Raw genomic sequence first — 16604 nt, forward strand, 5'->3', positions numbered from 1 at the left:
GGGCTGCACATATATACTGCAGATGTTTCTCCTATTTGGACACATCTTTACCTTCTCAGTCTATTTCTATCACTCTTCATAAACAACCTTTTCTTCATCCCCGAGTGTCAAAACGGAGACGGATTTATCAACATACTGTGTACATCATGACATTCTGCTAAATTCAGAGCACATACTATACAACAGGACACCCACCCTTGTGGCTGCCTATGCACTAAATGCTATGGATCTTTTCATGTAAAGAAGTCAAACAAAGGCCAGATATAAACTGCTATCCATCAGCACAGCAGTCAGGTTGTGCTGTGATACTCTTGTGTGCAGAATAATAATGTTTGATATGTGGATTGTGTACGGCTCATTGACTGGTTTACTATGTACATGAGTATATGCTGTGCTGTTCCTACTTTGTCATCAATGTGGGACCTCATGGCCTTTTTCTGCTCTATGACCAAGGCTAACTGAATAAAACTCTCTTGCCTTCAATTTTCATTTATAGTTTCCTGTATGACAAAACCTAACCCTGATCCAGGACCATTACAGACCATGTAAGATACAGAGCCTAGAGGAGACTGGTTTTATTCAGCAGTGGTGTAATACAGCTTTAGCCATAGTGGCAATATACAATAACTGATTTTTCTGGACACTTTTGGAAAAAAAACTGCAAACTGCTTAGCAAACAGTTGCTTATTTACACTTCCAGTAGTTACATGCATCTGGAGCCACGTTTCTAGCCAGTATAGGTGTAACATTCACCCCCTTTTTTTCAGCTCCTTAGCTGTTTAAGGCCTCACTGTGTTCTCACCATCACGCTGCTAACTGCTAACTTTGTCAGCAGTTTGGTGTTGAGAAGCTTGCATGCCATGGGTTTTTAAGATTTTAATTTTTTTTGCTGAAATGCATCCGAAAACAATCCTATGAGAGCAGTGAGAGTGAACCTACACAGTAAAGTAATAATAATAATAATAATGTAGACATTTTCTAAAGCTATTTAAACCATGTCTGCATTGTCCTACACTTCAACTTTATAGTAAGCTATCAAGCTACAGAAAAGATACCGTGCCGACGGGGAAAAGACCCCCACTCCACTAACTCTCCAGACCTCTTCATCACACATGTCTCCATTAGAATAGCATTGCCCTGTGTGGTATCTCTGATGACCAGGCGTGATTGTGTGTCTATCTGGATGTTATCAGGTCTGGATGGTCAAAGTGGAGGATGTAGCTGATAAGCATCAGCTGGTGGATCGATAGGATCCTCTAAAAATACACACTCCGTTTGTGAGAGCCAGTGTGTATTTCTGAGGGTGACACAGTAGATACATGAAAGATAACGAGAAGCTATTCAGGATGGCCTCACTAAATACAGCCCTGTGCTCTCTTTTTTTCTGCAAGATCAAAATTTGATGAATTTTGTTTCTTCTCGTGAGAGGAAAATGACACAGTGCTTCTTGTCATATGGGAACCAACCAAAAACAGACTCGCAACCCATTTTAGACTGTGACCCAATGAATAATAAGAGATTTCTGTGACCCACCTAAGTACCAGCCAACCTTTCAAGGTCAGTCTAAAAGCCTGCGAGAATCATACAGAGTTCTCCTTCATCTTCCTTGGTGTTTTGGTTTATCTCCTAGGTAAGTGAATGAGTTTCTTGGTCCCAAGGGTCCTTGGTCGGAAAAATGTGAGCAAATCACAGCACAGCCAACTTTACCACAAAAGATATTGCAGTATCTAATACGTAAATTAACAGGGGCCAAGAACTTTTGAAAGCAATCGCTTCCCTTTGCGAGAACTGTTTCATCTTTTATTCTACATTTGTCACTCATCCCCTGTGCTTCCTTTCAACGAAAACACATTTCATCTATTTTGCTTAAATGACCTGAGTTCCTCAGTCGTAGTCTCAGGTGGAGGGAGTGTAGGCAACCCGTCACACCAAAACTAGGAGCTCTTCTGTTCAATAAAAGACACTTTGAACTATGTTAGAAGCCTTTTGGAGTGTCCACCCACACAAATGGAGAGAGGCGGGTGATGCGGTAAAGATAAAACACAGAAAGAGTTCCCGCAGTTATGAAGTGAGAATAAACAATGACTTGACTTTATCATGCTTAATCAGAACTCGCAGAAAAAAAATATCAATTTGACCTTCTGTGCTTTCAAAACCTTGAGCACACTTGTACAATTGTACAAGCCTCGTCATTTTTAATCATAGCAAACTCAAAGGAATTTACACTGCTAGTCAACTTCATTGACATACCTTGCACTTGTTGCACGAGGATGAAGATTCACAGAACAAAACAAGCTTACATCTAGTGTAGAACAAAGGCCATCCTCTGAATAATGTCTTCAAAAATGCTTCAACTTTAAAACGTCACTTCAGTTTGATTGATGTTTTTTCGAAGGTCTTTAGAGACTGAACAGAGTACGACACTTCCTCCTTAGACCTACCAGATTATTAAATTAAAAGGCAATTAAATTATACAGGCAATGACACAGTCACAATGATTATGCTTTGAACTGGCTGAATTTGAATGGAACAGTGGAGTCTATGTTTATATATGTCTTTAATAAACCTATGATAGACCAGGGTGAACAGTTGGCTCCTTGTGACAAGGGAATTGAACTTCACGTGGATATCAATGGAGCGATGGTTAAATTTGAAAAAAAAAGGGGAAAAACACCTGTACATGCCATATTGTCAGATTTGATCAGATCTGGTCTTTAATGAAGGCATTTTAAGAATAAAAAAAATAAATCAAATGGAGTCCTGTGCTTTGCATATGTTTGATACAGCCTGTTAGCAAAGAACAATGGACTGGAGAGCACTGATACCCCAGCTAATTCCCCTGTCCCTCCTCCTCAGTGCTCCATTCAACAGTTTGATGGCCATTAAATTTATCCACTGAGACAGTGAGCGCCATCAAAACTCTTTCAAAACTAATTTCCCACATATGATTACTCATGTGCCTTCAGAGCAACAGTGGAGTGGCGTTTATTAAGCCTTTACCGGGAAAGAGAAGTGGGCTAGGACGAGAAACAATGTGGGAAAGTGTCATTTGGACTGAAAATCACATGACTGATACAAGCCATCACAGACTGCTCCCACGTAATATTTTTATACATTCCTCAGAAGCACAAAAAATATGAAATCTGCCCTGCTGTGCATGTATAGAAGAGACGTCATGAATGGAGGCCAGGCAATGAACAACGGTGTACAAGAGGCTTTGAATCCTCTGTGACTTAATCATCAGTGACATTTGAATATTTCCTATTTATGCTCCGCAGACAAGCGCAAGTTCTGTAATCGTAAAGACAAACATACGATGCAATTAAATGATTTCAGCAGCTGTGCTTCCAGGAGAGAAAAAAACTAGGGCAGATAGCATTAACTAAATGACATGGAATTATTAAGTAGACGCTAAGGAGACATGAAGCACGGGTGGTGTCACGACCCTCAACTATCCTTTCATCTCCTGAATGGTTAAACATCTGTCAAATCCTCCTCCCACGCCTCCATCCTTCTCCTCCTTTCCTTTCATCAACTTGCTCGCTCCATCCTTCCCTCTATTCAGCCTCGTGTTGATGGTGCTCCCGCTGACTCTGATGTCTTTCTCTTCTTCTGAATTCTTCTTACCTTAGCAGCCTGGCTCTTCCTCCCCTTCCTCCTTTCTTTGTGTGGCCTCATTCCTCCCATATCATATCTTCCCCTCTCCATCTTATCATTTCTCTAACGTCCCAATTTTTTAAATCGTCTTCCAAAGCCTTATTTAAGACTGACTGAAAACATGTTTAATTGATCCTAATTTCACAAAGCCTGTTGACAAACTGGCCTTGAGCCATTTGGACAAATGCACAGTCCAATCTGCCATCTAGACTAAAATAAGAAGCATTTTATTGTGACTTCTTCCTCTGAGAGAGATAACAGTTAATAACACATGATGGTATTTATATTCTGCTTATTAAACCGAAGCTTTAGGGATATTCTAAGACAAAATCAAGAGGCTTTATCAGAGGTAGTATCAGCGTATTTAATTTAAATGCATTTAATTAGCCGTGTGATGTTAACTGTGGAACTGAAGGAGCCAGATGTGAGACAAATTTGTTAAAGGGAAACCTGCATGTTGGAAAGTGTACTTTTATGAGTTGTTATTTTTTGCAGAGAGCACTTTTCCTAATTATTCATGTGAAGCGTGCACATAGTTTCATAAATGAAGCCCCCGGTTGTTTTAGCAAGCTTGCTTCTTCTCTAACAACTAGGCCACTGCAACACTCCTCCCTTACTTTTTATTGTGGATGCTCCACCTTTCGCTTCTCATCTCATCTGTCGCTCTCCATTAAACACGGCAACGATCAGAGAGGCATCTGGAGATGCATCTTTAAGCTTTAATACAGTTTGAATAATTAACACACAGGCATGCACATGTACACACACGCACATGCACACGCGCGCGTGCACACACACACACACACACACACACACACACACACACACACACACAGCTGAGTCTATCAGTGGCAGGCAGCTCCCCCAGCCAGAGAGACCCAGAGGGAGAAGGGAAGCTTGTTCTGTGCCAGCCCCACAGCCTCCGAGCTGGGCAACTCAGAGCTGTGTACCAGCCTGAGCTCCAGCAGCCAGCGACGACGGAAAGACAGCTGCAACTCTGACACCCTCAGCTGAGGGACAAAAAGAGAGGGTGTCTGGCTCCTGCTAATTGACTTGTTCAAGGAATGAAGGAGCGACTAAACAAGAGGAAAGAGCTCGTAGGGTTAGAGATCCAAAAGGGAAGCCCGTATGGAGATGGCTGGCGTGGTGCACGGCATGCTTTGAGAACTGATACTATGGTAGTGTGTGGAAAGGTGGGCTTGTAGCTAATGCTGTGTGTGCACAAGCAAACATGCATTCCTGCACGCCTGCGTTTCTGTTTCCTGCAGCAGCGAGGCGACTTGACAGACACATATGAGCATCTAACCAAGTCACTTATCATGGTGATTCATCCCCTAATTAGCAGCACGAAGGTTAACGCTGATCCACATATCTATATTCACCTTCTGTTCATCTGGAGCCTAACACAGCCTGCTAATGATTATCAATGAGGCTAGGCTACAAAGCCACCGGTTCAATCCCCTGTGCAGCAGCAATGCATCATGGACCTGCTGTATTTCACAGAGTGTAAGGAGGTCAGGCCTGTAAGAAAGTGGAGAGTGTGGAAAGAAGGAGGAAGGGAAGAAACACAAGATAACGGATGAATTGGGCACAATGGAAAATAGGCGCAGGACTGAAAAGAGGAAGAAGCAAAAGGAGGAAAGAAGGACAAATGTAGGGAGACAGGAGGTAAAAAATTCAAAAGGAAATAGTGGAAGGAAAGCAGGAAGGGAAATATGAAGGAAGAAAGAAAGAAAGAAAGATCAAACTGAGAACAGTCAGAGCTGGCTAGTTGCAGTTTCACATACTGAAAAGGTCAGTGCCTCGATAGTTAAATAAACTGTTTCAGAGCGGCTGATGCAGAACAAGTGCGGGCTCATAATGAGCCCTTCTTTCGACAGACTCAGATGACTTCACTCAAGCACCGTCTTAATGAACACAGTACATCTTCCCTAAATAAATACCCACTAGAAGCTACACTTTCTGAAGCATGAGTAAACAGGTAGAAAAAAACAAACTGGTCTAAAATCAGCATTATCTAACACCTCAACACTCTTTGCTAGTGGGACAAAAGAAACAAAGTGACACAGTGCCCGTGCTGAAAGTGCTACTCGGGTCTGTATCGGGCAGGGGGGTGGGTTTCTGGATGAAACTGTAGTCGCAGGAGCCCTCTGCAGCAGCACTTTCATGGTGCAAACTCACTAGTCTGTCTAATGAATGAGGGGTGTGTGTTTGTCCATGCAGCCTTATGCTTTGACTACACACATTTATACCTCATTTACACCTGGTATTAAGATGGGATCTGTATCCGGATACGTTATCTGATGATAAATGATCCAATCTCGCCTTTGTGTTTAGACCTGGTAATTTGAATGCCTTCTCATTATCCTCATTGAGATCAGATCTCTGTCCTCTGGAGCAAAACCTGAGTGTGAGTAATTTGCGGTGGTGCCAAATCAGCCCCAGACTGCCTTAATAAAATCACTGAGGTTTGTGAGTTGTTGAGTTGGGGGGAACGTCATAAACTTTGGGAAACATTGTCCACAACAAATTCTGCATTATTCGTCCTCTCTTGTAAATTTGGCAAATGTAATATATTCAGTTATCACCCAATTTACCTCAGAGGTCAATAAAGTATTCTGATTCTGATTCTGATTCCTTTCTTTGTACAAAAAATATTGTTTCACTGTGTCCTGGTGCGTACTAACATATAGGCCACTCTGACTAGATAAATTGCATGCAGATCAACCACACAGACGAGTGTAACGCACAATGCATCTCTTGGAGCCTTCATAGCTCAGAATAGACATGCAATCAGTAATAAGAAGCGTGTCTCTCGCTCTCTAAATTTGAACAACCTATATTTTTGTAAGCTTAAAACAAATATCTAATTATCACAAAAACGGCTGAGTAACTCCTGGTCATGTCAGTGACCCGGGTTTGATGTGTGTTTAGCAGTATTTTGCAGCATTACTTTGTGATAGTTTCATCAGTATGTGAAGGCAACACTAGGACATTATCAGTAGCCAGATGCTCAGGTCATGACTCAAGACCAAACTGTTGCAAGGAGTTTTAGTGTTTTTACACGCCAAATAAGTCACTTCCTGTCAAAGCTCCCAGCTGGCCCTGTCACTCTGCAGCCATTTTGTTTCTGCTGTCAATCATGAGCTGAATTAATTCATTTGTGGGACGGGAAATATCCCAAGTAAAAAGCAAACCCATGCAAAATGAATGAACGACTTAATTAATGAGCGAGCGAATTGCAGTCCGTAAATGAATAAGCAGGCGGGCTTGTGGACGGGAAAATAAATGCAAACAAACCGGTTTTTCTATTACTTTTTTCTGTTGGTTTTTATTATTGTCTTATTTTTCCCATTTGAAGTCATTTGAACCAACCCCTGGGCCCAGCGCCGGCCTGGACGGCTCCACCAGCCCGATGCTGGGATTCACTGGAGCAGAGCAAATTTGTTTGTCTCCGTGTTTGTTTGTCCTGGTGTTTGTTTTTCTCATTGTTTGTGTTTATGCACATTTCTGTTCACGGCCTTCTCAAGTGTTTCTCCGACTCTGGCAATTTTCTGCCTGGTCGCCCCTAATATGCCTCTCTGTTTATCTGCTGTCACAACACAGCTGATTTATATGTATTTACATATCCAGGAAGTGACAACAGAGAATTACATTTACTTTAAGAGGGCAAAAATTATACATTAGTGGTTATCTGTTTACAGAGGGAAAAGTGTATTTTTGTGATGCACCTGTGGAACAGATTCACAGATGCTTTGAATTTTATCAGATATGAAGTGAAGTCAGCCTCAAGAAATATGACAAATGCCTTTGGGAAGATAAGCAGTGTAGTGTGAATTCAATCACTTTGGCAACCTACTGCTAATGACACAGGGGGAAACTTTTTCAGGCAGTGGAGATGGGCAATATTGCTTTCAGCAGGGGCTACCAACAGGCAAATTGGAACAAAATCAAGGCTGGAGGAGATGAATGTGTGACGACAAACATACTGCTGTTGGTGCGCATATGCATAGCTTCAAAATGTCACCTATTCAGTGACAGAGTGAGTGCACAAGGACACATCAGAACACATGCATCCATCACAAAAGCCCACAGCTGTCACCTTATTGTCTGCTGCGTTAATAACAATAATACATGTAAGGATGTGGTGATGGCCCTGATGTGTGTGTGTGTGTGTGTGTGACATCAAAATTCAGCAAAAGCCTCCTGACATTCAAAGTGTCTTGGTAACCATGGCAACGCCTGCACCAAAAAGACAGAGTGCATCAGAAGGGGGAAAAAAAGAAGGGAAAGAATACAAAATAAAAGTCTGAATTGGTGCGGCTCTCCAAACGAGATGAGGATGGATGTCAGCCTGGTGTGTTTACAGGACGGTGTAACGTGATGACAGGGTGTGTGGAGTCAAGTGTTATTCCCCCTCCCTCCATTTTTTTCTCTCGACCCACACACACACAAACGCACAAACTCACACACTCACACTCTCTCCCACAGCCATGTTTCCATCACTTCAGAAGGACATTACATTGACTTACATTCACTTCCTGGATACTTACCCCAACCATAACCACTACTTGCCTAACCCAAACCCTTACCCTATCCTTAAACCCAGTCTTCACCCTAAAATTTAAGGATTTACGTAATGGGGACTTGCAGTTTGTCACCAAAAGGAAGGAAGGCGAGTCCCCACAATGTGACTGTGTATGTAAACAGATTTATGTTCCACAACGCGAGAAATACACGTCCACAAGATGCCTTGAAATTGCTGTCCCATTTGTACACTCACAAGCAAGCATTATAATAAAGATATACCTCACTCCCTCTGCATATTTTATAGACACACATGTGTTTGCACACATGCACGGACCCCAGTCAGCATGCATACACACTCATGATATACACCATCCTCATGCCCACCCGCATTGAGTACTCGTACTTTTTGTTTCTGATTGTTTAGTTTCAGCATCGCAGGTTTTCTGCAAACAAAAAAAAAAATGTAGCTACAGAATGAGAAAGTGAAAGAAAAGTACAGGCAACAACCGGGCGGGTGAGAGAAGAAAAAGAGGGACAGCTTGCATTTCTGTGCCACACATAACATGTTAATCTGATCGGATAAAATCAGATTTTTCCCATGTGCTGTCAGAGGACAGAAAAAGAAAAAAAAAAGAAGAGGAGAGATGACAAAATGGAGGGAGAAGTAAGAAGAAGAAAAATTGAGGATATCTGAAATACCCTTCTCTCACCTTGCATGCACGTGCAAGTGATGTCAAATTTCTGCCTCAGACAGAGACAAAGCTCAAGTGAAAGCGGCTGGGTATTAAGTGCAACTTTCCGAAAACACAGAAGTTAATTTGTGTTTGTCAGTGTGAATTTTCTGTTTGTGTGAGAGACTGTGAGAATTAGAAACTTAGAAGGGGACAGAGGGACTGTGAAAGCCAGTCGGCTCATGGATAGAGGAGGGTTTTCATGCAAATATAACATTTGGGATGGTGGCGTGCGCTTCCATTTGCATACTCATTCACCCCGACTTGTTTATAAGTGAATAAATCCAGCGCTGCTTGGAGTATAACAGCTGCTGCTGGGCCACTCAGAGCACCATTCATTCATACACATGCATACACACATTTGAATGGTGTACAGGTCCCAGCTGCACCCTTGGCATTACTGCGCCGCTATCAATACTCGTGTGTGAGTGTGAGCTTGTGCATTAGTACTCGTAAATGTATTCCTGTGTTGCTTTGTGCTTCTGGATGTGCGTTTCTTTGTGTGCGAGTGCATGTGAGAGCATGTTTAACTACATGTGCTCATCAGTGTTTGACTGTGTGATTTTGCATGTTTTGTGCGCGTGCACGCTCCAACCCTCACCTCCGAGGTGTTGACTCGTCCCTCCTGGAAGGAGCAGTCGCTGGCATCCTGCGTGCACATGTGGCGATATTTGCACCAGTGACAGGGGAAGTTTCCATTGACACAGGATAGGCACCTGGAGCAGGTGAGAAAGTGAGACACGGAGGAGAGAAAGTAAGAGGAGTTAATGTTTCTGAAGGAATAATCACAACAGCTTGTGGTCTGGAGTGTGACATCTTTTTCTGGAAGTCTTTTGTTCCCACTTCCCACTTCCTTATTTGTTTGGTAAGCCATTGTGGCCACAGTGCATAGCTGTTCATGCTAACTACCCTGTTTTTCTTTTTAGTCCAAAGAAAAGAGTTAGACCAGGCCAATATAATCTTATTGCAGATATATATCTATAAAAATCCAATCCAAACGTTAAATCTTTGTCAGATTTCTTTTGATCTCTATTGGTGTCAGTATTAGACCCAAAAATTGCAGCATGAAGCTACATCAGAAAACATCCACGTATTGAGCAGTCTGATTCTTTAATGTCAATCATACGTCATGCTCTCACAAAAACGTCATGTTTAGGACACAAAGACATTATCATAGAGACTTTTGCTTAACAAAAGCTTTTAATCAAACGTTGATCATTAAAATTAGCATAAAAACACACTGACAGAAACCAAGCTACTATGGCCTGAATTCATCACAGACTAGGTACAATACACTCAGGCAGCACTGTTGCCAAGAGAAATACAGGAAGAGTGGAAACACAGATCAAAAGGAAACCTTCAACGGGGGATGCGTATCGCACACTGACAGGCTGAGCGTGGACATGCATCAACGCAGTCGCACAACATTAAATGTTTATGGCTAAATCTCCCCAAATCACGTTGGAATGATAAGTGTAACTGTGGCCTTGTGCATTAAGACTTTATTCCGGCTGTCAGCGAGGCCACGGCAGACGCCGAAGACAGCTGAGAGGGAGCAGGAGAGAATCCTTGGCGATCCACTCCTCCCTTCTTATTCTCCATGCTTGGAGGCTTACAGTGAACTAAGCTGGCAGACCAAGATAAGCCTGTTTTTATATAACACTTGTTTTTTTTCTTCTGCTTCTTCTTCTTCAGAGTTGAGGAAGCAAAATGAATATGTGCACATTCAAACATGGATTCCCATACAAAAACAAGGATATCATGGCTACCAGTAAAAACAAAAAACAAACAATGGAGGGGAAGGTTGCACAAAAACAAAAGGTTAGTTTAGGTGTGTACTTTTACATTTAATATAAGAAGTCAAATTAACAGTTTTTCAACGATTTAGCAAAGCTTTGTTTTCATGATGAAAAAGGAGAAAGAAATCTCAGCAACTCCATGTTCAGTAGGAATGTGACAGAAATTGTTTTGTTCAAAGTCTCTACTTGATCATTATTTCCTCAAGGGTTTTCATATCAATGCTGGTCTTTGCTAGCTGAGAAACCACTTTATTTTGAGATGTTACGTTTGCTGCAAAATGATGAAAAAATACAGAATCTGACAGAAGTTGATGTTCAGTAACTGTAAAAAGGGCTGGAATTCCATTTCAACGACACAAGTCCTGGTTTTCCACTCTTTTGTCCACTTCTGAACTAAATTTCACTGAACTGGCTAAAGCAAAGTGAGCTCTAATTACAGGTGATGTCCATCCTCTCGCCCATATGCTGTCACTGGACTCAATCAGGCCTACAACTCAACCCCCCCCCATACACCTACAGTGTCTGCTCGCCAACTCACATCAGGAACTAACTGGAATCTGTGGGGTTCACTGTATGTATCCATCATCCAGTTATCACTCCCCAGATTTATTTTCACCATATTGCACTGCACTGCTGACTGTTTGCCACGTAAATGTTGTACTTTATCATGCTCGTTCTGCTAATGCTACATCCTAAGACCAGTCTTCGTAGTTTGCAGGAAATCTGTTCGCTGTCTGTCTTTCAGATGAGATTATCGATGCCCCTCTCAATTCTGTAAACTAAATTTGAAGCTACAACAAGCAGGCTGTTAGCCTAGCACCTAAATATACAGTACAATGCAATCATGGAGCTACTTTATCGGTGACAGATACAGCACACCGGTGTCCGCTTCATGAATACTGTCTGATTCTAATCAGCTGCGATCTGGCCTCTGCTTGGAAAAGGAAAGAGTGGTTTTGTCTTGGAAGAGTTCCACATAAATAAATGCAAACTTTTTTTCAGAGTAAAGTCAAAAGAAAAATAAATCACAATACCACCTTCACTGTTTGACTGACAAGTGATCTCTGACAAGCCCAGTGCCAAAACACCACAGTAATGAGGCACCGAGGGGCTACAAACTGGGTCCTCCAAACTGAAGGACAATTGCTTAGCTCACAATGCCACCCTGCTGTTGGAAAGTCTGACTTTAAATTGGATTTCAGTCTAATCCTTGCTCTGCTTTTGTCCATCTGTCCTTGGTTTATTCAGATTTTCGAGGGTTAACTCCTAAATCGCCTGTATCGGAGTGACAGAGTGATAGGGGTTTCATATAGGCAGCGATAAGCTAGTGAGACTAGACTGAACTGCAGTGTGAGGTTCATAATCAATGGCAGTGGATTTCCATGGGGAAAAGAGTGGACTAAGGTTATGCTAACAGTGTGGTGTTTGTTAGTAGAGCTGGTGAGCCAGTTCCTCCTCACTATTAACCCCAGGGTTCATCGATTTCTTGTTGCAGGGATGTGTGCACACACATTCACACATTTGTGTGCGTGTATGCACGCCAGTGATTGCAATAACACACACTCAGCGACTGAGGCACACTTATACACACAAAGCTGTCGGCCATGTGAACATCATAGCATTCCTCTACGTCACCTGGGCAGTGGAGACTTGTCCTACTGTCAATGCCTGGACAACTGGCTTGGGTAAGTGGCTGCGCTGCTGCAATGTAGTCGATAAAATCCCCTGCTATTTAACAAGGCCTAGCAACAGAGCCGGGTCAAACGCCTTTTCATCTTCTCCGAGCTTTTGCACTTGCGAGGCCGGATCGATGGAACAAAGCTGTTGACATGCGAGCAATGGCCCCGCACAAACGTATATGAAGGGAGTGAACGATCATATGCTCATTTAATTCTGGTCAATGTGGAGAAAGTCACAGAAAACGTTGCAATTTTTTCCTTTATTAAAAGGTTAGTCTTTTATCAAATTTACCAGAACACATCAACATGCTCTGACCCAAATAAAGTCGGCCAGTGACCAATTTTGACACAATAAAGCTTTAATAATCAGCAACTATATGTGTGTTGTGATTTTGAGTAAAACCTCTGATTCGTTTTACATCCCATCTCCCAGATATCTTTAATCTGGATAGTGTTTCGCAGACAGATAAGACTGGCTGTGCTACATGATCTATAAATAGGCGTCTTTGTGTTTTATCCAATAAAGCTCCAAAGTGAGCAGCGATAAAACGATGCATACATCATTAAGTTACAAAGCGCAGGAACCAAATGAGAAGTTTAGACTCTCAACAGGGGACTCAGACTCATTATAAGATATTATTGCATCTTGTCACGGTGATGTCCAAAAGCAGTAAGTCTGAGAGTCTCAACCCTCAGTTTAATTAAAACGGGTCACACTTATTGGACATTGGACCAACTATTGCCACAAAAAGTAACATCGACTAATGGTGAAAAGTATAACTCTGCGTTGTTTTCAACAAGATGACTCCGAAAGTTGCCAGTGGATAATGCAGCTGCGATACGCGGCTGGTCTCTGGGCAGGAGGCGAAAAGGGAACGGTCGGCCTGCAGGAGAGCCCTTCCTGGGGGCCACAGCGTGGGCCGGTCCCCTCCCTTGAGTGCTTCTTTTCACTGCATAGATTTTCAGCCCTTTCATATTGTAATGGTCATGGTGGCCTGAGGCTGCAGCGCTAACCTTTTAGCTGTGTGGGACGCATTATTCCTGACACAATGGGCACAATCTCTGTCTCGTTTGCTAACACTCTGCTTTATATCTCTCTTCCCCTCTTCATGCCTCCTTCTCAGTTGTCTTTTCCCTCGCCAGCTCTCAGGGAGTGTGAGTTTTCTCCCTTGTCCCACTCCTCCCTCCAGCGCTCTCCCTCCCATTTGTTTCTTTTCCTCTCTTTAAAGACGGATTATTCCTCCTCCCGCATGCTCAATTAAACTATTCCAAACCTCTTTTTTAATGCAAATTTCTAATATTGTAACAGAGTATGTAAATAGCTAGCAGCGTAATTTGCTGTTCCAAGTCTGCACCTTCTGTGTGTGCGTGCTCCTCCTGGCTGTGCGTGCACCTGTTTATGTGTGTTTGAGTGAGAATGCGTAGGGCTGGCGCATCCACCTCTGAGCATGTTGAGCGAGGCTGCGTGAAGTTGCACACGGGCCCGTCTGGGTGCTTGCCTGCAGGCCACTCTGCTTGTGCATCTGTGCTCATACTGTACATCTGTGCGTCTGCCGCTGTGAGTGTCTGCTGTACTTTCACCTTCCCACCGCCCACGAGGAGGAACTCCATTATCTGCCGCTGAACGCCGCAGCTCCAGCGCCGCCTGACAGGCGGGGTCGAAGGTTCAGAGGTGAAAGGTGACAGTGGAGGGGGAGTGGTGTATAATATGTGGGTTTATGTTACAGCTGCTGTGGTAATAACTGCACTGTAGTTTTACGGTCCTGCAGAGTCCTGAGGGGGCCAGCGAAGCCAACATCAAAGGCTTAAACAGCGGCACGCCTGTTTATGCAGCAAAGGGAGGAGGGCTAGGTGGGCTGGTTAATCAAGGGTACAAAGCATGAACACACACACTTACACACACAAATGAGAAACCTCTTCCTGCCTGCACACAAATATGCATGAATAAACACGACAGTGCAGTTACTTTGACACATCCTGCTCGCTGTTTAACTCACAAAACTGCACACACACACATATTCACAGAATGAATCAAAGCCATTGAACTAGGCCTGGAGGCCCTGAGAAGTGGCCCAGGTGAGCTCTGTCTCCAAGCCCACTCCATTATGACAATCTCCACACAGACAACCCGGCTCAAGCTAATTAACGGCCTATTACTATGCAGATATATGCGGGGCCAAGAGCAGAGCACAGGCAATAAATGGGCTTGATGAACGAGAGAGAGGCAAGACAAGGGAGGCTGGGGGTGGGGTAAAGGAGAGGGATGGGAGAGGAGAAAGTAATAGGCAGACAAGAGGAAGGTGGGAAGCCAGGAAAGGAAAAGAGGGCCTGGGGGCTGGAGGGAGAGAGTCAGGGAAGGATGGTGGCATGAAAGAGAATGAAAGCAGGACAAGTGCACTTTACACTCCTCATTACTAGCTGCTTGTTCGGTCCCTGATTTAGGAATTAAAGGATATTGCCATAATTTGTACTTCTGAGTTTTTAACTCTTCATTGTTTAGGCACGGGAACTTCTTGAATGTCTAAATTTAGCTCCTCTTTTTCCTTCTTCATGTTCTGATATCGACAGTAATTTCCCTTCTACTCCTGTTTCATTTCATGATGAAAAAAATAATGTAAAAAAAAAAGAAAGGACAGCAGAAAAATGGAAGAAGAGGGAGCAAATATTTTAAATGATGTAAACATTAGTGGAGGAAGTAATGCCGTCATCAATCTCCGCTTGGCAAGAGAAAGAGAAATCCACTTTGAGTACGCCACAGATGCATTTTCGTTTCAGGTGTATCGACACAAAGTGCAGATACCTAAATGTGGGACGCGAGTGTGTGCCAGGCGGAGGAGACGGAGAGACTGTGTGCAACTCTGAGCAGTGAATCCCACTCAGCGGCTTCAGAGGAGCAGCCAAGAGTCATTTAGGAAATGACATTTTATTTATTTTCATTTAACCTTTATTTAACAAGGCAGGTCAATTAAGAACACATTCCTCATTCATTATCAGGCCGATCTCACTGCTGCTCTGCCTCTCCCTCCTCTCTCCCCCTCCTCTCTTTGTGTAAGTTCAACTGCAAGTCTTCACTGGCATTAAAAGACAATTTAAGGAAAATGTCGAATTGAATTTTTTTTCTGACTAATAACTTTTCTGACGAGTTTAATTGCGATTTAAACTCCAGGTCTGTATCTTGTGGTCTACATGGCATTAAACAAGATACGTTTGAATCCCACATAATCACAAATACATGTTGTTTCTACATGAAATTGAACACAAAATGACGTTTTCGCTTGTTATTGGGGTCCTTTCAGGCTTCTTTATTTTGAACCAGTCACTTGGGAGAGAAGCTGACTTTATAGTGATATTATATTCTAAATACACAAGTTTGTTGTGCAAAATGCACCAAAGAGCTACACAGCTGCATACATGTTAACAAGGTGTACAGTGCATGGACTCAAGTCTGTTCAGAAGTGACTTTTGATAATGTACCCACCTTTTAACGTTTTGATATCTGAGGACCACTGTTGGCGGCTCTGTCCATTAGCTGCTTGAGCTAACATTAGCAATGTTGTCAATTTATGTTGTCACAAGATTTGTCGACTTTTAAGATCCCTTTTGTTTTAGAGAGCAGATTAGACTTTTGGGGCATACTCGAGCTCCTCTCTCTTGAAGACACTGACCAATATTTGAAAATGTCTGTTGCTAAAAGAAAAGATTGCTATATGGTCTTGAATCCTAGAGGTCCTACTTCAACATTTTCAGATGAGAAGCTACGACAACGATAGGATATGCTCAACAAACTGGAGGGATTCCACGGAGGGAGGCTAGCTGCGAACATTTCTCACCACAGTTCACTCTCCAACTTTTCAAACATCATAGTAACATAGAGTAATGTTTCAAAAATGAAAAAAAACAAAAACATCTCTGGCAGAGTATTAATGGACCAGCACCAGCATGCAGAGAGTAGATAACAGCAGTTTCAGTCTGTAGTTTGGCCACCTCACATCATTAAGGATAATTAGCTACAGCTGAAAGTTGTCCTTACAGGCAACAACACTGAAGGTCAACAACTAAAACAACTTTCCCTTCCACAGCTCGCTTAAAATCCTGACTCCTGCAGTTTGAAAATCGCAGTCTTACATACAGCAGATTCAATAGAAAACGGTTTATTGTTAAGCTTTAACAATTGTAATATAAATAATATTTAATCAACTAGAGTAACA

General features: G+C 42.7%; 1 protein-coding gene across 1 annotated transcript in view; it reads right to left on the bottom strand.

The window, feature by feature from the left end:
• LOC121612282 (plexin-A1-like) overlaps nucleotides 1-16604 on the bottom strand; it is a 201945-nt gene that overhangs the window by 87904 nt on the left and 97437 nt on the right. The window contains exon 8 of the mRNA XM_041945070.1: nucleotides 9520-9634. Coding sequence (XP_041801004.1) covers nucleotides 9520-9634 — 115 coding nt within the window. The remainder of the gene's footprint in view (nucleotides 1-9519; nucleotides 9635-16604) is intronic.

Source organism: Chelmon rostratus, chromosome 10, assembly GCF_017976325.1.
Source record: "Chelmon rostratus isolate fCheRos1 chromosome 10, fCheRos1.pri, whole genome shotgun sequence".
NCBI lineage: Eukaryota > Metazoa > Chordata > Actinopteri > Chaetodontiformes > Chaetodontidae > Chelmon > Chelmon rostratus.